At 43.0% G+C, this 26,362-nt stretch overlaps 1 protein-coding gene across 1 annotated transcript in view; it reads left to right on the forward strand.

Annotated features, from left to right (window-relative positions):
- Nucleotides 1–26,362, forward strand: part of CLSTN2 (calsyntenin 2) — a 672,110-nt gene that overhangs the window by 487,286 nt on the left and 158,462 nt on the right. Inside the window, exons 3-4 of the mRNA XM_021071127.1 lie at nucleotides 25,009–25,204; nucleotides 25,926–26,134. Coding sequence (XP_020926786.1) covers nucleotides 25,009–25,204; nucleotides 25,926–26,134 — 405 coding nt within the window. The remainder of the gene's footprint in view (nucleotides 1–25,008; nucleotides 25,205–25,925; nucleotides 26,135–26,362) is intronic.

Raw genomic sequence — 26,362 nt, forward strand, 5'->3', positions numbered from 1 at the left:
AGTCTTATTCATTTGATACCTGCCTTTTCTGATGTCATGGAACACAAGTTCATGTGCTTGACACATGGGCCAAACAAACCTAAACAGAGAGAAGTTTATTGAAAGAGAAGGTGCTGATCATGAAGATGGGAGATTTCAGTTTGTCTCAGATTCATCTTACTGGCTGGCTGGGGTGTGCAGTTTTCAAAGACAAAAGGAAGAAGACAGAGGGGGTCTTGGGGTGCGTGATGAGCAGGTCCACAGTTCTTTGATAGGTGCATGAAATACAAGGTGGTATTTCAGGAGTCACATCATCACCCTTCCGGTTCTAACCAGTCTGGGGTCTCCATGCCTGTGGTCAGCAGTTTCAATCTGGTGGGAGTCTTGATTTCTGTAAAAACAAACAAACAAACAAAAAAACCTCAGGAATGTGCATCAGACACTTATCTATGTCCTTCAGGAAGGAGCTAAAGATTCTGTGATTCTGCAATATGGCTGATCTATTGTTTAAATTGTTGCCAGTTCTCTTAGCCTAACTGCTATCTTTTATACTATATGTTCACATGCTTCCAATCACTAACTCTTGAGCCAGTCTTTTGAGACTCAGGGGAGGTCTGGGAGACTAAAGCTCTTCTACCAACAAGAGGTGGGGGACAGAGCATTGGGGTGGAGGTCCATCCCTGGGAAGTCCCCATAGATGCCAGCTCAGTTTCAATCCCCCCTTTTCTTTGATACCCTCATTCCTCAGGGAAACAGGCAGGGGACAGGAAGAGAGGGGATAAAGTTTTGGAGACACAGATTAATCATAAATTTGGCAGAGGAACTTGGGTTCAAAGGAGCTCAGTTTCACCATTAGAGGAGATCTCAGACTGCAGGTCCCCTGCCGGGTTTATTTTCCACATGCTACCTCCCGTCTCACTCTGGTCTTATACCCAGTGGGTGCTGGCAGCTGTTTTGTGGGTATCTAATGGACAGAAATAATCACTGTTTCCTCCAGATAACACGTGGCCCCATAGGCTGAGGGAGACTGATCATCAGGGGAAAATGAATGATTCATAGTCTCTACTTTCCACTGAGTGATATTTAATCAATGTGATTTGCCAAAGAAGTCTGTTCAATTTCGTGGAAAGTGACAAGAACCCCTGAAGCCAGTGCCATCTTTTTTTGTATCCATGGGCTGTGCTCTACCCCATTCCTTTGGGGGCTCAGTTTGATGGAATAACTGCTAAAAAAACTTGCCTGCCACAAAGAAGTGATATCAAAAAAAAAAAAAAAAAAAAAGGAAACCTCAGAGGCAGTTATTCTTTGCATAAACTACAAGCATGCTTCATATATGCTCTGTGAGAAGGATGAGGATTCTATGCCTTAAGGAGGAGAAATGAAGAAAATCCAAATAAAGGATTTTGGGGGTTTTCCTCTAAGTGACAGTCAAGTGACCAGGATTCTTCAGCTCAGAGAGTCACTGCCACCTAAACTCTGTGCACTTTGAAAACTGGGACTTTCTTGGCAAACTAGAGAGATGGGGCTTTTGACCCCAGCAGGGGATCCGAACCTGGAGAAAGTGGGTGTAGCCAGCAATGTGGTCTTTAAAGCATAGCAATCAAAACAAATGCGGCATGCCAAGTGTGAGGACAGGCAACGTTTTAGCATTGTTTCATGAAAGAAATAATCAGATCATATCACGGCAACTGCCTCAGCAGTTTGAAAGGTGCTGGTGCAAATCAATTTTGATGTCCGGGTTGGATAATCAGTAATTGACTATCTCTGCATGATTCCATTGAGGATGGCAGGTAAATTAACACCAAGACATTTTGGCTATTGCCAAAAGCACAAGGGAGACCACAAAGGCATATGGAAGGTTTTCTTATCTTTTTTTTTTTTTTTTTTTTTTTTTTGTCTTTTTGCCTTTCTGGGGCTGTTCCCGCAGCATATGGAGGTTCCAAGGCTAGGGGTCTAATCAGAACTATAGCTGCTAGCCTACACCAGAGCCACAGCAACGCGGGATCTGAGCCGCGTCTGCAACCTACACCACAGTCATGGCAACGTCGGATCCTTAACCCACTGATCAAGGCCAGGGATCGAACCCGCAACCTCATGGTTCCTAGTTGGATTCGTTAAGCACTGAGCCACAACGGGAACTCCAAGATTTTCTTATCTTTATGATAAACTCCTAACTATCCTTCCAGCCCAATTTAGAAACCTTCCCCTCCCCCCACGGTTGGCTAACTCCTCCTTCCATTGTACTTATCAAGTGCTATGTTACCTAGATGGACACGTCTGTTTTCTCACTCTGAGAGCAGCACTGTCAAACCGTACCTAAGTAGGCCTTGTCTTTGTGAATGATTGTGTTGTTTTTCAAGGTACAGTAATAGTTAAAATCTTCTTCATAACTAAATTTAAATAAAAATCAAGCAAATCTAGTTAAATTATGAAGTCAAAATGTTGTAAGTCTTTGTGGATTATAGCCAGAATCATGAAGGTGATCCTTGAAAACGCTGAGGTTGAGAAACCTTAGAATAAAAGCTCTGAATCTTTCTTTGGTCTGAAATCTCACATTGCTATGTGCACACAGCTCCTCTTCCTAAGAGGATGTCAGCTTAGGGTTCTGTTTTCTTTTGGCTCCTCTGCAATGTCTGTCGTATAACAGATGTTTCTTAATTCTCCTAACATCCCATGCATGAGTGTGATTGGCTAGGAGAATAACAAGTGACAAAGGATGTAAGCAGTTGAACTCTAAGCTTATCGTGGAAGCTCTAGGCCAAATGCCATTCGCCAAGCAGGTGTAGGATGAAAAACTTCGGCTGATAATTTTGTGCAGAAACATGTGATGCAGACTTCCTAATCGATAAAAACTGGCAATTCTGAATAGCTGCAGAAATGACTCCTTCTGTCAATTTTATTTTTCTGGGGAATGCAAAATTTTGGATCTCATTGGAGACAGTAATAATTATGTGACCTTCACTGCTGGGAGCCAGGGAATTAAATTCTCCTGGGTCTTCTATAAATACCCCCTACAGAGAGAAGGAAGAGTTCCCTCTCTTTTTCCATTTCTTGTTAGTGTAAAAAGTGAACTATATTCACATAAGTTTTGCATGGAAAATAAGAAAAATCACAAGAGTATTTACTGTACAGTGAGATGGATCACGAAGCTATAATTTATCTTGCACTGGCCCAAGGGGGAAATGAAGCATCCTATTAGCAGTGCTGGTTCGTGTGAATCACAATAGCAAATTAGAGCCGAAGCAAAGCACCGATAATACAAATATCCATGTGCAACGAAGGAAAATGTCAAAGCAGAGTTTGGCTCTGCTGGAAATGGGTTACATTTAGAATGCATTAGCTCCTGACACCCAGGGCCTGGGCAATCTATAGCTCTTTCAAGTTATTTACTGTAAACTTGGAAGCAGCCAACCTTTCTTGCATTTGCACTGGCTTTCTGTTGCCAGGGGAAAAAAAAAACATACATGTAAAGAAAATGAGAGAGTTGTTTCCAGTCAGTTTGCCGAAAGGCTGGCTCACTGGGGTGGGTGTCCTTGGCCATGAACTGAGCCTTGGCCGTTGTGGCTCTCAGCCTGGGGTGCATGTTCGGACCCACCATCATATTTCTGCTTCCTCTGATTCCTTGGAAAGTGATGGTTTTATTTTGCCCCAGAATTAGAAAACGAAGCTGCTGAAGCTGGAAGTTATGAGTCTTAATTACCCTCCCCAGCCTTTTCTTTGAGAACCTCAAATTGATTTTCAAATTTCTCTTCTGAGCTTGATTTAACATTTTAATCTGCCTGCCTTCCATGGGGGCTTTGCAGGCGCTGTCGATGACAAAGAAATGAAGAATTAGCCAGCCACATCGGAGGCGCTTGTTATCAGCTGAGCAGCCTTGGCCTTGATGAGCGGTGCCCAGGGGTCATCTGGTCCTTGTGTAAGGAGGCCTTTTGTCTCCCACTCACCTTGATCAGAATGAAAGCTGGAGTCATGCCTGACAGGCTGTGGCCTCTGAACTTTGGTTTTAAACTATGAAGCTGCCCCCTGAGATGCTGACTTATTAGCTCCAAGAATTGATAGAACAGTAAAAGAGTCCATATACTTCTGTAATATCGATTGGGCTGCCATTTCTCTTTCTTCTGCAGCTGGAAATATGGATTTTCCTGACACTTGCCTTAACTTGAATTAAACATTTAAAATATGCCCCTGCCCCTTTGGGGTTCCCCACCTGAACATTTGGGAACTTCAGTACAAGATATGGATTGTGGGCAGAACATGTCAAGGTGTGGAAATGCGAGGTCTTCTATACCTGCAAGTTGTTGATCGATTTCAGAGGCTGTGCCGTACAAGGGGACAGCTTGGTGTAAAGCCTGAGCACCAGAGCCAGGAAAACATGGCCCAGTGTGACCTTGAACAAGTCACCTGGTTGCTCTGTGCCTCAGTCGACTCATCTGTAAAATGGGGTGAATACCTACCTTCTGGAAGTGAGTTGTTTGTAAGATCATGCAGGCAGCATGCTCAGGGCCCAGTGGATTTGGGAAGGATGCAGCTGTGTATCCAGCTCAGAAGAAGCCACAAGGTGAGCTCAGGGAGGGCATCAGGCATTAGAGGAGTCCTGGCACCTGGAATGGCAGCCCACCAGAGATGGATCATGGAACAGAGTCCCAGAAGCAAGTGGGAGTCTGAGACTTGAAATGACTGAGTGAAGGAGCTTGAAATGACTGGGCGAAGGAGGAAAGAGCTTGACAACTGGCAAAGAGAAACCTGGAGGTGGGGTCCTAGAGACGGCCTTGCTGGGATCTTTCTCTCTCTTGGATAGTGACCTTCTCTGAGGCTCTTTCTCTCCTGGGAGGTTGAAATTAGAAAAAAATGAGTTTCAGCTTCAGGGCAAAGGTGCTACCACTGATGTGGGCAGTTGCCAACATTTAGCATGCGCTTTCTCCATGTCAGTGCTTTCTGCTCTTTACCTTGGTGATTCATACTTGACAAGAGCCCAATGTATAGGTTCTGTTGTTATTCCCATTGTATGGATGAGAGGATTGAGGTTTAGAGAAGTTAACGCATTTCACCCACCCATGTTCGCAGAGTTAGGAATGTTAGAGCTGGTACTTGAAGCCAAGTCATGCTGGTTCCAAAGACTCTAGCCTTAACCATCATACCAGTTTTCCTCCCTAAGCACTTATATTAAGTCAGGCCTTAAGCTAAGCAGTAAAGTCAGGGAGATAAGTATAGATTCTTGCCTTCAGAAGCTCCATAGGGAAAAAAGATGTGTGGAAACAATTGCCAAGGCAGGAGGAAAAGTGCAGGGAGGTGGGGAAGCTTGGGGCAGAGAGGGAGCACCAAGGAAGTGGTGCCCATCTCAGCCTGAGAAGCCAGAGCCGTCTCCTCAAAGAAGGCAATACTTTAAAACTGGGTTTTGAAGCGTGTATAGGAGTTCTCCTGGTAGATACTTTGTTAGCTGACCTCAGAAACAACTAAGATGCCTCATTTGCTTAGGAACAAAGGCTGCTGGTGGTAATAGCAGCTGCTTACTAACCTCTCAGTTGGGCAGCTTTCAAGCCTTTCTGTTTCCACAGGTTCCTATTTGCAAATAAACTGCAAAAACTTACTTGTTAGTGTTTTTTTTTTCCTTCCTTCTTAATTTCCAGATTATGCATTAGTTGCCATTTGACTCTCTGATATTTTAACCTTCACCCAGCAATTTCAGAGCAGAAGTTCTCTCTATCTGAAGTGGCCCTCGCCAAGCATGACAGATAAGCATGTCACATTTTCTCAGAATATTAATTCTACTCGAAGAGGCAAAGATAAACATTAATTTCATATTCAGAGATATCGAGATATTTTATAGAGTGAATTGCAAAATTAGCATGCCTCCAAAGAAATAAAACTTTACCTTTGGTGAAACATTACTGTTGACACAGGCCACTTTTTGGCATCCTTCTCCATCGTTAGGTGATAATGAAATGGCTGGATGGAAATAGGGTTAAGCTTGTCAGTTTCTAGCTGGTATAACTTTGAGGTCAATCCTTTGCTTGTCCCAAAGCCAAGCCCCTCCCTCCATTCTCCTTGTAGAAGGGACCAGGGTCCACTCCCTGGCGTATAACCCAGTAGTGCCTGCTCTCTGTATTAAGATGAGCACCGCAGTTGTTCCTCACGCTTCACCAGCAGTGGCTGAAATTCTTAACACAGCGGTTTAATGTCTTGCTTGAAATTAAAATAATGGGAGACACAACCATAAGAAACCCACTACAGGCCGTGGCAAGTCATAAAACTGTAATGCCGTGAAAGCACAGCAGCAAGAAATCACTGGTGATGTGAAGGGAGCAAAATAAATATCGGCTGGATTTTTAATTAACTGCCTCTAAATAATGAAAATGAGCAAATTAGACTCACTTTGAGTAGCAAAATACCATTGTGATTTGAATATAGCTGGTGATGGATAGCGTGGCGTCTCTGATGGAGATGCATAAATCAGGCAGCGGCTCTCTCTAGCATCTCCTGGAAACCACCTACCTTTTAGCCTGTGCCTGCTCTGTCCCTGGTGGACCAGTGTCAGCAGTTGTTTTTGCCTCTGGGCCTGTGGGAGGAGAGTGTATGAAGAAGCCAGACGCAAAGGCTTTCCCTACCTCCAGATTCCTATAATGATACCTATTAGTATACTATTTAGAAGATGGTTGAGATGAGAGGCCAACTCTGAGGACGGGTGCATCTGAATGTAAATGTTGCCTTATGGGTACTCTGTGACATTGGGGAAGTTTCTTAACCTCTCTGTGCTCCAGTCTTCTCATTGCTACTTGCACAAAGAGTTGCTCTACAGCCACTGGCACAGTACCTAGCATAAAATAAACACTCAGGAATCAAAATTGCAAATCAATTTTGATGTCCATATTGGATAATCAGTAATTGTCTCTGTATTATAGCAGAAAGGACAGCAGTCCTCCTACCTTGTTCTGATTTTAAGAAGAAAGAGTTTGATATTCTATCATTACTATGATAGCTGTAGGTTAATCACGAATGCCCTTTATCAGGTTGAACAAGTTTCTTCTATTTCTAGTTTACTGGGAGATTTTATTACCTGCAGGTGTTGAATTTCAGCAAAGTCTTTTTTATGTTTACTGACAAGACCCTGTGGTTTTTCTCCTTTATCCCATTAATACAGTGAATGACACTGACTGGATCTTGCATTTCTGGGATAAGTTCTACTTAGTCATAGTCCTTTTTATTACAGAATGGGGTTAAATTTGCTAGTATATTATGAAGGATTTTTGTGTTTATGTTCATGACAGGTAGAGGTCTGTAATTTCCTTTACTCACAATGGCTGTTGATGTCTGTATCAGGCTTTAGTATTGGGGTCATACCAGCGCCTTAAAAAGAGATGTTCCTTCCTCCTCTATTTCCTATAAACAAGTCATGTATGGTTGGTGTTTTTCTTCTTTGGATATATGGTAGAATTAATTTTCTAATGAAACAATCCTGGCCTAGAGTGGAGTTTTCTATGGGGGAAGGGCTTTTTATAAAAATTATTGAATTATTTAATAGGATTTAAATATGATAATAATCAATAGAGTTTTAAAAATATACTTACCTTGGATTTACCTGACTCTTCTCTTTCCTACCTTCTTGATATTAGATCTTTTTCTTTCTTTTTTTTTTTTTTTTTTTTTGCCTTTTCTAGGGCCACTCCTGCAGCATATGGAGGTTCCCAAGCTAGGGGTCTAATAGGAGCTGTAGCCACCGGCCTACACCACAGCCACAGCAACGCAGGATCCCGGTCACGTCTGCGACCCACACCACAGCTCACAGCAACGCCAGATCCCCAACCCACTGAGCAAGGCCAGGGATCGAACCCGAAACCTCATGGTTCCTAGTTGGATTTGTTAACCACTGCGCCACAACGAGAACTCCTAGATCTTTTTCTTTTATAACATGCGCACTTAACACTATAAATTTCTCTCTAAGCACAGATTTATCTGCATCTGCATAAATTGTTTCCATATTATCGTCAGCTCCAATCGTTTACCAATATCCCTTTCAATTTCTTCTTTGATTCACATACTGTTTAAATGTGTATTGTTCAATTTCCAAATACCTATTTCTCCAGATCTCTTACCGTTAAATGTTAGCAGTTTCCAATTTAATCCCATTGTGATCAGAGAACAGATTTCTATTTCAGCCTTTTCCTTGATTGCATTGTTTTCTGGAAAGCATATGGTCTTTGTGAACATGACATGTGAGGTTGAAGTGAATGAGTAGTTTGCAGTTGAATGTAGTGTTCTATAAATAGCAGCTGGAACAGTTGATAGTGTTATTTAGATTACCTATGACTTTATTGATAGTTTTTTGTCTAGTTGTTCTCTCCCTTACTGGAATCCTCCTACTGTGGTTGTCAAATTGTCTACTTCTCCATTTAAATCTCTCCATTTTTACTTCATGTGTTTTGGGGGATCTATAATTAGGTGCATATGCTTTTATGATCACTACGTCTTCCCTCTACAGTTAAAAAAGTCCTTCTTTAGCAATAATCTCTGTTTGCTATCAGTTTCATCTGATAAGAATTTAGCTGCTTCAGTCTTCCAACACCTGCTATTTGTACTGGATTCGTTCTCACCCATTCCTTTTGACCTATCTGTGTTTTTAATTTGGAGTGCATCTCTTATAGACAACATGACTATAGCCGGGTCTTCTGTTTTTATCCATTCTGATAACATCTGCCTTTTTATTGGAATAGTTACTATAATGATTGATATGATTGGAGTTCAATCTACTATTTTATTATTCGTCTTCTGTTTAGCCTATGATGCTTGTTTCTCTGTTGCCCCTTTCCTGCCTTCTTTGGGATTATTTGGATATTCTTTAGAATTTCACTTATCTGTTGAGTTTGGCTATACCTTTTTTCATTTTTTTAGTGGCTACTTGCTCTTTATCTATATCTATAAATTTTCATAGCCATCCTAGAATTGTTACTTTACAGCTTCATGCAAACAGCAGAAAACCTGCAACCATATCAGTTCGTTAACCAGCCCTCTCCTGTCATCCTTTGTGCTACAGCAGTCATGTGTGTGTTGCATCTATATATAAGCCCCACAGACAATGTTATAATTTTGCTCTAAAGAGTACTTTAAAAATATATATTTTAAGCAAATTAGTAGGGGAAAATTATCTTTTGGATTTACGCTGATTTATGATTCCTGTTGATCTTCCTTCATCCCCAAAGACCCATGTTTTCCCCAATATCATTTCTCTTTTGCCAGAAAAAAATTCCTCCACATTTCTAGTAGGCCCAGTCTAGTGGAGATAATCTAAAAATGTCTTCATTTCACCTTCCTTCTTGAAGGCTACTTTCCCTTATTATAAAATGATAGATGGACAGGGTGGTTTGTTTTCGTTTTTTGTTTTATGGTGTTAGTTCTTTAAAGATGTTGTTCCACAGCCTTCTAGTTTCCATGGTCATGATCCGTTCACAGACATTGTAATCATTGTTCCTCTGTATCAAATGTCATCTTTCTGTGGCTGCTTTCTCTTTCTCATTGGCTTTGATGTGCATAAGTGTGGTTTTACTCATCTTTAGTCCTCTTGGGATTTACTGGCCTCTTGAACATGTAAATATATGTCATTCACCAGATGTGGAAAGTGTTCAGCCATTATTTCGTTGCCTATTATTTTTGCTTCATTCTCCATCTCCTCTCTTTCCTATGACCCCAATTACCTGTTATGTTAGCTTTTTGACATCAACCCATAGGTCCCTGAGATTATATTTTTCTTCAATATTTTTCTCTTTCTAATTCATATTTCTCACTGTTGACCAGGCTCTGTGTAATTCTTTCTAATTTTGTCCTCTCTTTTCCTCAGGTTGGCTACTTTTATATTGATCTGTCATACATCCATTGACCTTCCTTCTGTCATCTGCATTCTGCCATGAAGTCCATCAGTGAATAATTTATTTCAAATATTATCTCCTTTAGTTATAGAATTTGTATTTGATTCTTTTTCCTGTATTTGTCTTTTCATTAATTATAAACATATTTTCTTTTATAGCCTTACATACCTTATAAGAACTTAATGATCTTGTTAGAGAATGCAAATAGCTGAGTTATCTTGGGGTTGGTCCCTGTTTTTGAGAAAAGGCCACATTTTCCTGACCATGTTATGAGTAAGTTTGAATTGCATCCTGGTGGTTTTGAATGTTATTTCAAGAGGACTCTGGATTGTCATAGCCCTTCAAAAATTGGTGGTGTTTTGTTTTAATAAGCAATTAACTTAGTTCAACCCAAACTATAAACTCTCTCTTGCCTGCTGTGGGCAGCAGTTCAGATCTCTGTGCAGATGGCTTTCCGTCTGCCCCCACATGCGTTATTCTGAGGCCAACTAGAGACTTGGGTGAGGTTTACTCATAGAGTTTAAGCTTCCCCTTCCATGGCTCACTCCACTCTAAAATTCCTTCCTCCCACTCCAGATTCCTGTGAACCTGGATAGAAATACAACAGGCTTTCTATCAGAGTTTTAGCCCCTCTGCCCCACCAGGGCCATAGCTGACTTCAAGGCAAAGAATCAAAACAGAAAACTCATGAATGTACTTAGTAATACTGAAATTCACAGGGAGAAATGGTTAAGACATTAAATTTTGTTATATATATTTTCCACAATTTTTTAAAAAATAATTTAAAAAACAGAAAATCACCCAGTGTTGATAGCGTCCTCTGATTTTCCACTGTTCTCTAAAATCTGCCTATTTTTAATCACTCTCCAGACCCTTAGGTTTTTCGTGGGTTTTGTTGTTGTTGTTGTTTGTTTGTTTGTTTTTTGAGGGAGGGCTGGTATTTTCTCAGGACTATAGGTGTTGTTGTGAGAGTCTGTGTTAGGAACCCGCATCAGAAGCAGAACACCTTAGGCCCCTTTACTTGTAGATTTTACAGTCTCAAGTGTTCTCTCCCCTTATTTACAGAGAAATGAGCCCAATGCATTACATTTTGTGTGGCTCTGAATAATTCTAATTGGAAAAAGTACAATAAGAATATTGACAGAATATGACTTGTTTGATATATAATTATTATTTTATAAAATTATTATTTCAGGAGTTCCCATTGTGGCTCAGTGGTAAATGCCTCCATCTAGGAACTATGAAATTGTGGGTTCGATCCCTGGCCTTGCTCAGTGGGTTAAGGATCCGGATTTGCCGTGAGCTGTGGTGTAGGTTGCAGACACGGCTCAGATCCCGAGTTGCTGTGTCTCTGGCATAGGCTGGCGGCTACAGCTCCTATTAGACCCCTAGCCTGGGAACCTCCATATGCTGCAAGTGTGGCCCTAGAAAAGATAAAACAAACAAACAAACAAAATTATTATTTCAGTATTAATAGAATGCAAATGGAATATTATTAAATCTCTTTTATAAAAATAAAATTTTCTTTATAAAGGATTCTACATTCTCAATTCTAGTGACTAAGTAAATTACAAACTAGAATTCTCTTGCCAAAAGACTTCTGCCTTAGCTGGTAATTAATAAAAATTGTTTGTCAGTACATGTATTTGAATTTGCATACATGACCAATGTGCTATTATTTAAATATTCAAGGTCATTAAAATTTCAAAATACTTTTGGTCCTATAACAATACAACCTGAGCAGTCATTAAGAGGCAATGCCAGTTCAAGGCCTAACAATCAGCACTTTGGGAACTTGAGCTAAATTTGGCTTAATCATCCAAAGAGGGCCAAATGGGCTGTTTTTTAAGTTGGAGCAATCTCCTAAATATTAGGGATCATGCTAAGAAATAAAAATCAACATTAAAGCAGAACAATCTGTAGTTAGAACATCTCTCTACTTTATACTTATTTTTATGGAAAAATTAGCCTTCAATGATGCATATTATTAATAATGTAGAGCAGCACTGTCCAACAGAAACATAATTCAAGAACATACATACTATCTATTTTCTAGTAGCCTCACTAAAAAAGTAAAAATAAATAGGTAAAATTGATTTTACTAATATATCTTATATAACCCAAAATACCTAATATTGTGATTTAAATGTGTTATCAAATAGAAAAGCTAATGAGAATTTCACATTCTTTTCTTCATGTAGAAGTCTTTATTTATTTATTTATGGCTGCACCTGCAGCTTGTGGAAGTTCCCAAGGCAGGGATCAAACCTGTGCCACAGCAGTGACCCTACCCCTGCAGTGATAATATTGGATCTTTAACCCGCTGAGCCACAAGGGAACTCCTAAAAGCCTTTTAAATCCGTACCAAAACATACTCAAAAGTTTCCCAGTAATTATATTGAGTATCTGTCCTTAAATTTACATTCACAGTGATAAAAATTAAATAAAATTAAGAATCCAATTCCTCAGCCCCACCAGCCACATTTCAAGTGCTCAAGAGCTGCATTGTGACTAGTGGCTTCCATGCTGAAAAGTGCAGAGTAGAGCATTCGACAGGTTATTCTTTGGAGAGAAGCTTTACCCCTTTGTCCATCCAAGTCTGAAAGACACTGTAGATCAGAGAAAAATCAGAATAAGGTAGAGGGCAAAAATAAATTTTAAAAAAATCTGGGTTTGAACCTCTGACTGATTCAGTCTTGAGGTTAAGTGTGTGGCCCCTGTCTGCACACAGAGGAAAGGGGGACAGAAAGAGATTTTAAAGATTTTAGCTATCAGCATGATTTGTACCAACTCTCTTTGAATATTATTAGGTCTTCCTCTGGTTAATTGAGGAGGCTGCACTATTCAGCCTCTATATCTTGAGAACTTATTAGCACTCATTAACCACAAACACCTTTAATTTATTTACTCATACCTAATTTATTTGGTCCAATATATAGCTTCTATTTCTGAAATATAATCTTGCGCCCCAGGAGAGTAAAGACAGAGCCTTAGGCTTCTGGGGACCTCAGTACCTAGTATGATTCCCTTGTCACAGGAAGTAGATCCTTACAAAAATGTTGTTAATACAGATGTTTGGATAGCAGTAAAGAGCCATTGCATTTGTATGGGACTTTTTCACTCTTCTTGCTGTTTCAACATCCATATGTTCCCTAAAAAAAGAGTTAGCTGAGATAGAGTCCAGGGTAATGATTATGAAGTGTGTCTGATTCACCAGCACCCAACAGTTACGGGCCGACAAGACCCCTTCGTGGCTTTTTTTCCCCTTCATTTTTTAAATAAGATTCTCTACCCTTATTTGACACATCCACATTCCTGCTTGGCAAAGGGAAAAGTATTTATTCCCATCCGGTAATCCAAGAAGTAATTTTTGAGACCCAGGGCTTAAAACACTCTCTTGTCAATGATTAAAAATCCAGCCATTATAGACATAGTCATTGTCCTGCTCAATGCAGTTGCCTTGCTCCCTTCCTCCTCTTACCTACAATCTGACCCTAATTGCAGCACCTGGGTTCAGCCAATGAGGTCAGCAGGAGGCTAAGGGTCACTAACACAGGTAAGGTCACAGTGGTGGAACCAGAAAAGAGGCCATTTGATGTGCTGCCATCACTTTCTGCCGACTCCCTCATACAGCTGTGGGGAGAATTCAATTACATAGTGTTACACAAATCTCTCAACCCAGATGGTGCCAGAGTAAATTCTCAGCTTCAGAAAGAAAATATACTGTTCTGATTGTCATATGGGGACATGGAGGTATGGGAACGATGGACTTTCTTGGAGTTTCAGAGAAGGCAAGTGAAGAGTCCGGGTTCGAATCTAGGTTTACTCAAGTCTTAGGCACTGCCCTATACTAACCTTCTCTTGGAAAGAGAAGCACTGAAACACGGTGGTAAAGAGAAAGTGTTCAACAGTAACTCGTGTCTCAGCAGAGTTACTTAGGCTGAAAAGCTTGCTTCCTTGCAGGTACAGTGTTCCTCTGGAGGGGCTACACCACAGCCACAACTGATTCTGGGAGTATTTAGGGGTGCGACTGACTGATTCCTCATCATTTGTATTCTCACAGCACCCAGAACAGACATCGACCGCAGCCTCAACAGTACTTTCCTGCATTCACTTCTTTGTGCATCTGCCTCTTTTTCCTGTCCATGAAAACAGAGCTGGTCTCTCTGGTTCACCCAAACCTCCCATCCCTGGCCAGGCAGGTCAGCACATGCAGAGAAGCAGGCCACTCGTTTTCGCTGTAGTCCTAAATAAGTGTCTGGTTCATTGTAAACACCCAATAAATGTGAGTTACAGTGAATTTTACACCTTATTATTACTTGCATTCTTCTTCTTACTATATTATTTATGGCCAGGGAAGATTTACTGAGTGAATGATGACTACCGCACATTTTTGGACCTGGAGTCCTGAACCTCCAGATCATGGGCACAGCCGGACCATATGACCGACCGACATCTCTTCCACCGGATGGTGACTACCTGAGCCCTGGGGGGCCTTTCCTGGTCTCTCGCATATACATTAGCTGCTACATCATTTATTCTTTCAACAATATTGCTAATGGAGGAAAAATGCATTGTCTTCTTTGGTTTTTCAGCAACAAAATAACAGTGCTGTGTTCATCTCCCAAAAGGAGGGGGATTTTGATCTCAGCACAAAGCTTTAGGAAAATGAAAATGACTTCTTAAGTTAAAGAGTGTGTTTTATTTTTGCTCAATACTAAGTAGACAGAAAGCTGTAAATGCTGACACCCCCTACCCCCACCTTTGGTTTCTAATAGAAACAAAGTAAGTTGCCAATACATTTCTAGCTATGCAGGCTTTGAGGCAGGATTTATTGTAATTGTAATAATAAAAGGTAGATAGACCTTTATGCTTCCCGAAGTTCTTTCACATTTAGTATGTCATTGCAGCCTCACGGTATGTTCAGGATTAGGCATGGCTCTTTCCTGAGTTGTAATGAAGAGGAACTCGTGAACCACCCAAGGTCATACAGCTGAGAAGAGCAGAGCTGGGAGTCAGACCAAGGCCACCTGCCTGTGTTGGTTGGCCTGTCTGAGATCTCCCTGCCACCCAGACACATGAGGGAGCAACCAAGTTCAAGAACACTCCATTGGACCTTTCCCATTAGCTTTCTACTTTTGGAAATTTCAAGCTTTTATCTGAAGTAGCAGGGTTTAAAATCAATTTTTTTTTACAGTATAGATTTCTCAATTCAGCCCTGATTTGATATTCTGAGCATGATTACCTCATGGTGTGATTAGCATTTGTCCTTTCCCATTTTATTACACCTAAAGTGACTACAGATGGCTCTGTGTGGAGGTGTAGTATACACTTTAAGAAATCCTTCTGCCCAGCCCTGTGGCGGTATAGTTGGTGTTCCCTGCCTGCTAAGTATGTACACTGGGAGGACAGACCCAGACCGTGCAGCTGGTAGCAGATAGTACCATCCTCCATCTGGAGGGACCTCACCAATCTGGAGGAGAATCCTTGGCAAGATCTATCCTTTTCCTCAAACCTGGGTGGTGAACTTGGCCTAGTGTTTTCTCCAGCAAGACTAGCTGCATGCGTGGGGTACAGTGCTGCTCAAGGGGATGCTACAGTAGGTAAGATTCTTGGAGGCAAAGACTCACCTGCTCAGAGGGGGACATTTAGCACCCTTGACTCCTGCCCATTCAAGGCCATTAGCAAACTCTGGTCATTGTAATGAGCAAAATCAAACAGAGAAGCAACACCCCACCCCTTCAATACTGTACAGGCCCTGGATGAGATTTTGCAAATGTGTAGTATGCAGTTGTTGGCCAACAATATTCAGGAAAGCAAAAATATGTATGCTGCGGCTGAATAAGTGTGAGATGCTTCAAGGAGCCAGACTATTTCTTAATGGCACATGTGACATACATTCAAAATATTTCTATTTTTTTTTTGGGGGGGGCTTTTTTTTTAGGGCCACACCTGCAGCATATGGAAGTTCCCAGGCTAGCAATTGAATTGGAGCTGTGGCTGCCAGCCTAGGCCACAGCCACAGCAATGCTAGATCCTTAACCCACTGAGCAAGTCCAGGGTTCGAACCCATGTCCTCATGGATACTAGTTGGTTTCTTTACTGCTGGACCACAATGGAAACTCCTCAAAATATTTCTGATGGTGAAATGATCTCCACATCTGGCGTCTTCCGTTCTCAGACATGAACAGGGTGTTTGCCAGAAGTATGCGGCTTTTCTTCCATATAGTGACAGTGAGGAGGGTACTTACTGCCATTATATGGAATTGTATTATGTAGTACTTTGTGCCAGGCCTTGTTATACTCCATGCCAAGCCTTGCTAAGTGCTTTGCTTACAGTAATTCATTTAGTCCTTCCAACAACCAACAGCACTACGAGGTAGCTATTGCTAATATCATCCTACTTCACATGAGAAAACAGACACAGAGAGGGAAGTGACTTGCCCAAGGTGACATGGGTAGTGAATAGAGGTAGGATCTGAGCCCAGCCTATCTGGCTCCAGAGCCAGATGTTAACCGTCAGTGCTTGGATGAATGTGTAGAAGTGAGGTCCCCCTGCCCCCAGCACTCTGTGGGCATTGAGCTTTGCCTGGTTACTCTCACTACAAATGCCCCAGCTGTGAGTGCAGAGAAAATTGAATTGCTCTGAGATTGGGAGTTTTCTGAGAGGTGGTGGATCATGTTTCAAGTATCAGGAATAAGATAAGGAATCATGATCTGGGTGGAAACTGTGGTTGGTAAATGATACGCTTTTTGGTTTCATGACTCCTTTATGCCCTTATATTGCTAATGACCCTAAAGATCTTTCGTCTATGTGGGGTTTTATCTATTGATGTTTACTGTAGTAGAATCTAAAATTGAGAAACTTTCAAATGCTTATTTATTAGTTTATTTAAAAATCATAATAACATGGGGTTCCCGTTGTGGTGCAGCGGAAACGAATTCGACTAGGAACCATGAAGTTGCAGGTTGGATCCCTGGCCTCGGTCAGTGGGTTAAGGATCTGGATTTGCTGTGAGCTGTGGTGTAGGTCACAGACATGGCTCAGATCCCGAGTTGCTGTGGCTCTGGTGTAGGCTGGCGGCAGCAGCTCGGATTAGACCCCTAGCCTGAGAACCTCCATATGCTGCAGGTGCAGCCCTAAAAAAAGGCAAAAAAAAAAAAAAATCACAATAACAAACACATTACAGGTTAACATATGTAACTCCTTAACTATATGCACTGGTCACTTAGAAGATACTGACTTATGGTTGTTTCCAAAGTTGACCTATGTCATTATACAACAACAGTCACATATCACACTCATTTCATCAGAAAAGTATTAAAGCATTGGCAAATTGTCCGGCTCGTGGTGGCAGACACAGACTTTCCAAAACTGAAGCCTCAAATTTAGCATCGGCAACAAATGCTGCGAGTTCTTTTCCTTGAAGTGACAGGCTTCCTTTGAAAGAAAGTCTGCCACACACTCACGTTTGAATAAACATAGTTTTTCTGTCAATCATTCTTTTCAGGAAAAACAGCTTACTCTACAAAAAAGTCCTAGTTCAGCTCTCACTCAACTTAAATCACACAAATGCTTTTCCTAGAGGCGAACCGGCATACTTTGCTCTACAAAGATGCTTTATGTGTACTTTCCATTTTGTCACACAGACTATTAAAATACTTGTACTCAAGGGTCGAGATTTAATAAAATCGGTAGCATTTACTGCATCATTAAAGTCGTTCTCAAGTGAAGTTGGCCTTACTTCTTTCTTTCTTTTTACTCTGACTGTATGTCACGTAAAATGCAGTCAGGTGCTACTAGGGCACCTGTACTTTTATTCACCATTGCTTTTATAGCATCAGTGCAAATGTCAACACAGTGAAAAAGACATATAACGTCTTGGTGTTAATAGGATGATGATTTTGAATTTATGGACCCTGCAGAAAGGGCCTTGGGGACCTGACAGGTCCATGGATCACATTTTGAAGACCTCTCTCCTAGAATGTCACACCCACCCAGGGATAAGCAACAGGAAAGAATAGAGGGCACAGGATTTAGACTCAAAGTGTCTCGATATCAGTCCTTGATCTGCTCCTTATTATCAAAGTGACCTTTGGTGAACCACTTACTCTCCCTGAAACTCAGTTTCCTTACCTGGAAAGTCGAATCAGATCTATTGTTCAATGGTATTCAAGGTTAGGGAAAATATGCATTCTAATAAAGTAATTCCAGGAGTTCCCTGGTGGTCTAGTGGTTAAGGATTTGATGTTGTCACTGCTGTGGCTCAGGTTGGATACCTGGCCAAGGAACTTTTACATATTTTTATAATAAAAATAAGCACATTTTATAATAAAAATTAAAATTAAAAAAATTGTTCATTCATTCGTTTGCTCATTCATTCAAACATTGATTTCCCCCACAATCTTATGGGAAGAATTAAAGGACAACTAGACCAGTTTCTGCTGGTGTGATGGGAGGTGTGTTACTACAAAGGAAAAGGTAATTGTGAGGTGGAGGCGGGTGATGAGGGACTGGACCCACATGCCCACCCAGGCACTGGGGCTCATCTTCTGGGCTGGCCCCTCAAGAGGACTCTTGGTGAAACTGAGTTCAGCCACCTGAGACCAGAGCCACTGTGAGATAGCCCCATGCTGCTGTCCCCACTTCCAGACAGAGCCCATCACTAGTCCAAAGTTCATGTGCACAGCACTTTCACACACAGGTCCTGGCACACAGTTCTCCCACCCAAGAAAGCAGAATGGAAACAAGATTTTAAAAGTAATTTTTAAATTTGTATGTTATTGAGGTATAGTTGATTTACAACATTGTGTTAATTTCTGCTGTATAGCAAAGTGATTCAGTTATACAGACATATATACATTCTTTTATGTTCTTTTCTATTATGACTTATCACAGGATATTAAATACAGGTCTCTGTGCTAAACCATAGGACTTTATTGTTTGACCATTCTATGTATAATAGTTTGCATCTGCTTACCCCAAACTCCCAATCCCTCCCTCCCTTACTTGTAGAGAACCACAAGACTCTATGTCTGTGAGTCTGTTTCTGTTTCATAAATAAGTTTATTCGTGCCATATTTTATTTATTTATTTATTTATTTGCTTCTTAGGGCCGCACCCATGGCATATGGAGGTTCCCAGGCTAGGGGTCAAACTGGAGCTACAGCTGCTGACCTACACCACAGCTCACGGCCACGCCAGATCCTTAACTCACTGAGTGAGGCCAGGGATCAAACCCGAAACCTCATGGTTCCCAGTCGGATTTGTTTCTGCTGCACCATGACAGGAACTCCAAGTTTGTGCCGTATTTTAAGAGATATCCAATGGTGTTTGTCGTTCTTAAACGTGATATATTTTATATGGAAACCATTTTAAAAATACATCACCCTCCACTACAGTGCTTTATTAGTAATAACGAATTCTAGCAACAGGCTTCGTAAAAGATCAAGACAGTTCAACGTGTAATACACAGATGCTCAGAACTACAGTATTAAATATCAGTTCTCCTCAAGACTGGATCCTGGGACATTTCTTCCAGTCTGTCTTTATAAGGCTTAATGCCAGTTTTAAATGCAAATAGGAAAGCAGTTACCTGCTGTGCTGAATCTCTGAAAATTACAGAATTTGCATGTCCTAGCCCATGTATGTGCATGCATTTAATTCTTCACCAGAGCATTATAAATATCACACAAACCATAATCACTTCTTGATATGTGCATATTCTGCCTTTGGCTTGCTGATAGTAAGGATGGGGTGAAAACAAAAGGAACAATGGATGGTTTTATCTTTCCTTTTCCTCTCTGTCATCATTTTCAGTAAAAGTTGTTAGCTACTAAGGGGAAATAACCTAGTAAGAAAGGATATGCCAAGGTTCTTTGGTTGGTTGATCATGTTTCTTTTTCTTTTTTTATTATTATTTTATTAAAGTAAAGTTGATTTACTATGTTGTGCCAATTCTGCTGTATCGTATAGTGACCCAGTCATATATATATACACACATATGTGTATATATATATATATATATATACACATATGTGTGTGTTTGTCTTTTCATCATATTATCTTCCATCATGTTCTATTCCAAGAGACTGGATGTAATTCCCTGTGCTGTACGGGGCAGGGGGGTGGGGTGTCTCAGTGCTTATCCATTCTAAATGTAATAGTTTGTCATTTTAACAAGTTATCAAGGGATGATCATGTTTCTCAAAACATCTTTGCCTTCTTCCTGTGTTCAAAACAATGTTGGTTCAAGCAGGAGGGGTAGCCTCTTGGGGCTGTCAGCTCCCCAATTACTGATTATTTAGTTGTAGTCATATGCTTACCTTGTTCTCACTGGGTCCCCCCAAAGTCCCCCATCTCTTGGGTCCACCAGAATGCTTGCTCATGGGTCATCCTGAACCCTAGCTACAGATGGGACAGGGAACAGCAAGGAACAGGAAGGCATGTGTATGGCACACACCACCTCTGCCTGGGACATGATCCATTGTCCAAACAGCCAACTTCATTTACAAAACCCAAGTTCGAAGATAAAATTAGTAAGAATTTCAGCATGGCGACAGCACACTCAGAGCCCTCTTGAGCCAGGGACCCTCATATACCTCTCAGGTTGCCCACCCCTGAAGCTGGCTCTGCCCATGGCCCCTCCTGCCACATAGACCTCTGCAACCCCTGCTCCCCTCCTGTGTGCTACGGTGTGCTGCCCCCTGTACCTGAAACCCAGCTCCATCCCTCGTGGCCTGGGTGCCTCCCTCATCCTCTTGCTGTGACCTCAGCTCAGCCATCACAGCCTTAGGTTAGACTTCTCTGCCCAGCCCGACGGGGTCAGAACTTGCACAGCACCAGGTAGCCCTTCTTCAGCATACATACCACAAGCACCATTCTTCGTGAAGGAAGGGGATGATGATTCCTTATTTCCCTCCCCCACTGGATGGCCAGCAGCTTGTAGGCCCGGACTGGGTGGGTTTTGTTCATCACTGTTTCACCAGGGCTGGGAGCATCGTCCCTAATGAACATTTATGAAGTGAGCAAATCGATGAATAAGTGAATGAATGTTTTTGCAACCAGAACACAAGTGTCAGATAAATGAGGGTGACATGAATTCTAGTTTTTGTTAGAAGGAGGCTGGGTCCCATCTCCCTCTGAGCTACTACAAACGTAGGGAGCATGGCATGGCCCTGTGAACTTTACTGTCTCTCCTAGGAGGTTATGAGGACTTGAGCATGGGGTATCTTTATGCCTTAAGGTATCCAAGTCCTTTTCTTTGTGTCTCCAGGCCCAGCACAGTGCCTCACGCTTACTCTGCTCTCAAAAAATACTGGTTCCATTGAGTTGAGCTTGATGAAAATATGTCACCCATAGGTTTACTTTATCTCCCCCTCTATCTCCTCTTTCACCTTTTCCTCCTTCCTCCCCTTTCCTCTTGTTCAGGCTTTCTGAGTCTTTTTTTTTTTTGGCTGCACTTGCACCATGCAGAAGTTCCTGAGCCAGGTATTGAACCCACACCACAGCAGTATCAAGAGCCAGAGCAGGGACAATGCCAGATCCTTAACCTGCTGAGCCACTAGGACACTTCAGGCTTTCTGAGTCTTGAGAACTACTTTCAATGTGATCAAATGTCTCTAACAGAAAATTACTGTCATTTATTTTAGGTTTAACTGGACTTTTCAAAGAGAAATGGTCTGATTGGCCTTCGAGTCAATCCCAGGTGGCTGTGTGGTGAGAACGCTGAACTCTTACCACTTGATGTAGGTCCCCGAAACTTGTCCCTTTGGAGAAAGAATTTGGCAAAGAGACTGAGGAGTAGTGAGGCAAGTAAGTGTTATTAAGAGAGGAGAGAAGATAAGGGGTGGAGAAGGCACAGGCAAGCAATGAGGGTGGGGGTACAGAGAGAGGGAAAGAGCAAGAAAGGAAGAGACTGGCACATGCTTTGGATGTGGTTTAAATCACTTGTGTGGGGGCAGTCCTCCTGGGCTTCCTCTGGCCAGTCATCTTGCTCCGTCTGGCCTTGAGCCCACCCTCGGCCTGGCTCAGCGTCTTCCCCTGTGTGCGTGTCCATCTTTTCGCCAGGATGGATTCCAGCACGAGGGTCTCTGGGAAGTTGACGGGATGTACTACGGTCTGGTGCCCCTCCTTTCTCTGACCCCTGAGGAACCTTTCCGTAAATGTGTAGTTGCGAAGGTCTCCTTGACCCCAAGAATGAGAAAGAGATGGTCTCTTATCTTTTATCCATGCAGGATGCAGTTTTTATCTTGAAGTTATCTGTCCACAGGGAACAGAGTCCAGTTGCTCAGCCTGGGACCCATCTATCTCTTACTTCAGAATCATGGCAGTAGTTGGGTACTCCAGAGAACACCCCAGAACCAGGCTGAGCACATTTTCTGCTAGTACTCCTGTATTACCCTTGATCTTGGAATGGAACTCCACCACAGGCACTTCAGAAGTCCATCCCTTCAACCCTAGCAGAAAGGACACTTAAGGATGGGATGAACCCATTCTCCTGCCCTGAAGGCTGCAGAGGTGGCCTTGCCCCAGAGGCAGCACAGGCCTGAGCAACAGCAGCAGAGCAGGAACCAGCCTTCTGGTTAGAGCCTGACCCAACACCCTGTCTGTCTTGCCTATTATTCCACAAGTACATCTGAGAAATGGCTAGGAGGGAATGCAGTGAAAATGGAGTGTTCATAATGAAATTGAGGATCGATGAAATAATAAAAAACAAAAGCCTAAAGGTAAAATTGGTATTGATTGACCATCTCAGAAAACATTGTTAGTAAGAGATCAGGGCATGCTTCCTATAAGTAAGATGGGGGCTTCCTATATGTAAAAAGTGAGGCTTGAATGGGAATATCGAACATTCCTGGAGGGCATCCCCTCGGTGGTCCCCTTAGGAGTTACGGGGCTGCTTGGAGACTTTGTGGCGGGGCAGAAAGAATATGGGGTTAGCACTCAGCCCTACCTGGCGTTTACAACTTGAGCTCTATGACCTTGAGCAAGTAATAGCTCCTCTGATCCTTTTTGTTGTTGTTAATTTGTACAAATTGGTGTACAGCATCTACCTTGCAGGTTTGTTGTGAGGATTAAACAAGATCACCTGGGCAGAGGTACAAAGCTCGGTGCCTGACACAGAAGGGGCATGCAATCATATTATCCCTTCTCCTCACTCTTGTCTGTTCTTTGGAACAGCTGGGAAAGTGCCTGGTCACCCTGACTGTGAGGACTGCCTTAAACTGTACCCTATAGGCACCTCACCCCAGTCCCAGCAGTGCTGCTAGGGCAAAATGTCAGACCAGGGTTGGGACATGTCAGGTAAATGTTCTCCTGGTGACACTATATCCTGAGCTCTTTTACAGGTGACACAGTCGAAACCCAGAGAGACAGTATAATTTGATGAAATCAGGGAGTAAGTAGCAAACCTGAGCTATGAGTCAGGCCCTTGGGCTCAAGCCTGCATTTTACACCCCAGGAGCCTGTGGCAGAACCCCTTGCTGCCCACATCACATGGCATTCACATGTCCCTTTGCACTATGAATGGTCTTTCTGGACACTTACACATCATCTCCCCAGCAAGCCCATAAACTCCCTCAACACAGAAAGAGACTGTCTCAAATCTTCAGTACTTCCCAGGACACTGACTACAGGGCTTAAAGTCCATGTTCAAAAAATAAATTTCTGGAGTTCCCTTTGTGGCTCAGCAGAAATGAATCTCACTAGCATCCATGAGGACGCAGGTTCGATCCCTGGCTTTGCCCAGTGGGTTAAGGATCCAGCATTGCCGTGAGCTGTGGTGTAGGTTGCAGATGCAGCTCAGATCTGGCCTTGCTGTGGCTGTGGTGTAGGCCAGCATCTGTAGCTCTGATTGGACCCCTAACCCGGGAACCTCCATATGCCACGGGTGGGGCCCTAGAAAGACAGAAGACAGAAAGAAAAAGAGAGAGAGAGAGAGAGAGAGAGAGAGAGAGAGAGAAAGGAAAGAAAGAAAGAAAGAAAGAAAGAAAGAAAGAAAGAAAGAAAGAAAGAAAGAAAGAAAGAAAGAAAGAAAGGGAAAGAAATTTCCATCAATTGAGATGAAGATATTTTCATGGCCTTATCATTCTAATACAGAGAAAGAGTTATAATACACATTAACCCAGCTGACGGAGAGAAATGCACTCATTTCACAACAGGTTCTGCTCTTTAAGAAGTTGGCTTTTCTGGCTACATGGGGATTCTGGAACTCACAGAGACTCACCCCCACTGTTTGGAGGGAAAATGGCAATTCCAAGTGGCCTCTGTCCCTTTCCCCATAGGGGAGTGGTAGGTGAGAGACCTGAAGGGAGGGGGGAGGGGGAGGGGACTGCAGCAACAGGTGGTGTTTAAACCAGGAGTAAAGGACAGAGCAGAGCAATGTGGCTCATATTTTTACCAAGCAAACAGGTCACCTGGGGATCCTCATTAAGATATGGATCCTGACTCAGGAGATCTGGGTGGGACCTAGGAGTCTGGGTTTTTTGATTTGTTCTGTTTTGTTTGCCACAGCCGCAAAGTTCCCTGGCCACGGTCCAAACTCAGCCACAGCAATGACAATCCTTAACTGCTAAGCCACCAGGGAACCCCTGGGAGTCTGTATTCCTAACAAGCTCCCAAATGTTGTCCAAGCCACTGCTTCACAGAGCACACTTTCAAGAAGTGAGGATGTGGGGGTTCCCTTGTGGCACAGTGGGTTAAGGATCTGGCATTGTCACTGCAGCAGCTCAGGTGTTGCTGCTGTGGAGCAGGTTTGATCCCTGGCCTGGGAATTTCCACATGCCTTAGGCACGGCCAGGAAAAAAAAGAAGTGAGGATGTTGTCACAGAACAAAAGACTATGAAAGCTTTGGGCTTTCTCTCCTTTTTCCTGAAATCGTCTTTTGACAGTGGGCAAATTCCTTCATCTCAGGCTGGGCAGAGGGCAAGCAGGAAGCCTACTAGGAAAAGTGGCAGACTGGGGCAATCAGCCAGCTCCCCTGCACGATGACTCCCCTGCTTTTCCTGCTGGGTACCCTGGATGGGTGACATTTCCATTTTACCATCCAGGAAATGAATGTGTTGGTCTGGGTCTGAAGTGGCCTGGAGGTTTGGGGTTTGCAAATCTGGTCCAGTAGAAGCTCTGTTCAGCAGTTCTCAGGATCTCCACTCTCTGCCTTCCATCCTGCAGGAGAAATTTGTGCATTCAAGATCCACGGCCAGGAGCTGCCCTTTGAGGCCGTGGTGCTCAACAAGACGTCGGGAGAGGGCCGGCTCCGCGCCAAGAGCCCCATCGACTGTGAGCTGCAGAAGGAGTACACCTTCATCATCCAGGCCTATGACTGTGGCGCAGGACCCCAGGTGACCGCCTGGAAGAAGTCCCACAAGTGAGTGGCCAGGCTGAGTTCCTTGGACCCCTCCCACCCCTGCCCACAATTCTCATTCAAGCATGGCTCTTCAGATGCGCATGCGCAGTGGTCACACCCTGCCTCTTCGGCCTGCCGACTGCTGACCGGTTCCTTAATACCCCTGCAGGCATCAGCATGGGCCGCTTTCCACACCTGGAATACTCTATTCTCTGTTTCACTTGAAGATATTCCTATTTTACCAAAAGAACTAAGTTTATGTGTCACTTCCTCCTGGAAGACTTCCGTGAGCCATTCCATCCCTGCAGACCTAGTTGGTTCCTTTCCCTGGGTTTCTGCCAGGCTACGTGCTTCTCTCTGTGGCAGCACTTTCCATTCAGGGTTGTACCTCTGTCTCACATGGAGTTTGGCTCAGCACTTAACTCGGAGTAAGAGTGGTTTAGGGGAGAAATGAATGAGGGAGAGGGGAGATGCTCCAGAGGAAGTGTGTTGCCTAAAGCTGGGTAACAAAGGCAGGTCAAGTGCTTCTCTGGGACAGGGGATCATCTCAGAGCATCAGAGGATGGGGACGAGGACTGGCGGAGGGATCTGGATGGGAGGGAGAACAGAGTATTGGGACCACAGCCGCAGGGACTGGCTTGAGGTTTCTCCACACTCTCTCAGGCCTGGGCCCCTAGGAGGTGTGGGAGATGTTGTGATTCCTTCTTTACCACCATCTCTTCTGTTCTGTGTGTGGTCCCAGGGCCGTGGTCCATATCCAAGTGAAGGACGTCAATGAATTTGCTCCCACCTTCAAAGAGCCAGCCTACAAGGCCGTGGTGACAGAGGGCAAGATCTACGATAGCATCCTGCAGGTGGAGGCTGTCGACGAGGACTGCTCCCCCCAGTACAGCCAGATTTGCAACTATGAAATCGTCACAACAGATGTGCCTTTCGCCATTGACAGAAATGGTGAGTGTCTGGAGAGGACCCCAGTGGGAGGCAGGGACTCAACACCACCACAAATTCATGCTAATAATGAACAATATACTTGATGAATAATTATCATTTGATTCCTATCAAGTAACTGAGAATTACAGTTAAAGTGGGTATATGTGTATTATCCCCATTTTGTTTCAAATAGGGTTTAAGTACTGAGCAAAGATGCAAAGATTGCAAAACCTGAGGTTCATCCACTCT

Source organism: Sus scrofa, chromosome 13 (genome assembly GCF_000003025.6).
Source record: "Sus scrofa isolate TJ Tabasco breed Duroc chromosome 13, Sscrofa11.1, whole genome shotgun sequence".
NCBI lineage: Eukaryota > Metazoa > Chordata > Mammalia > Artiodactyla > Suidae > Sus > Sus scrofa.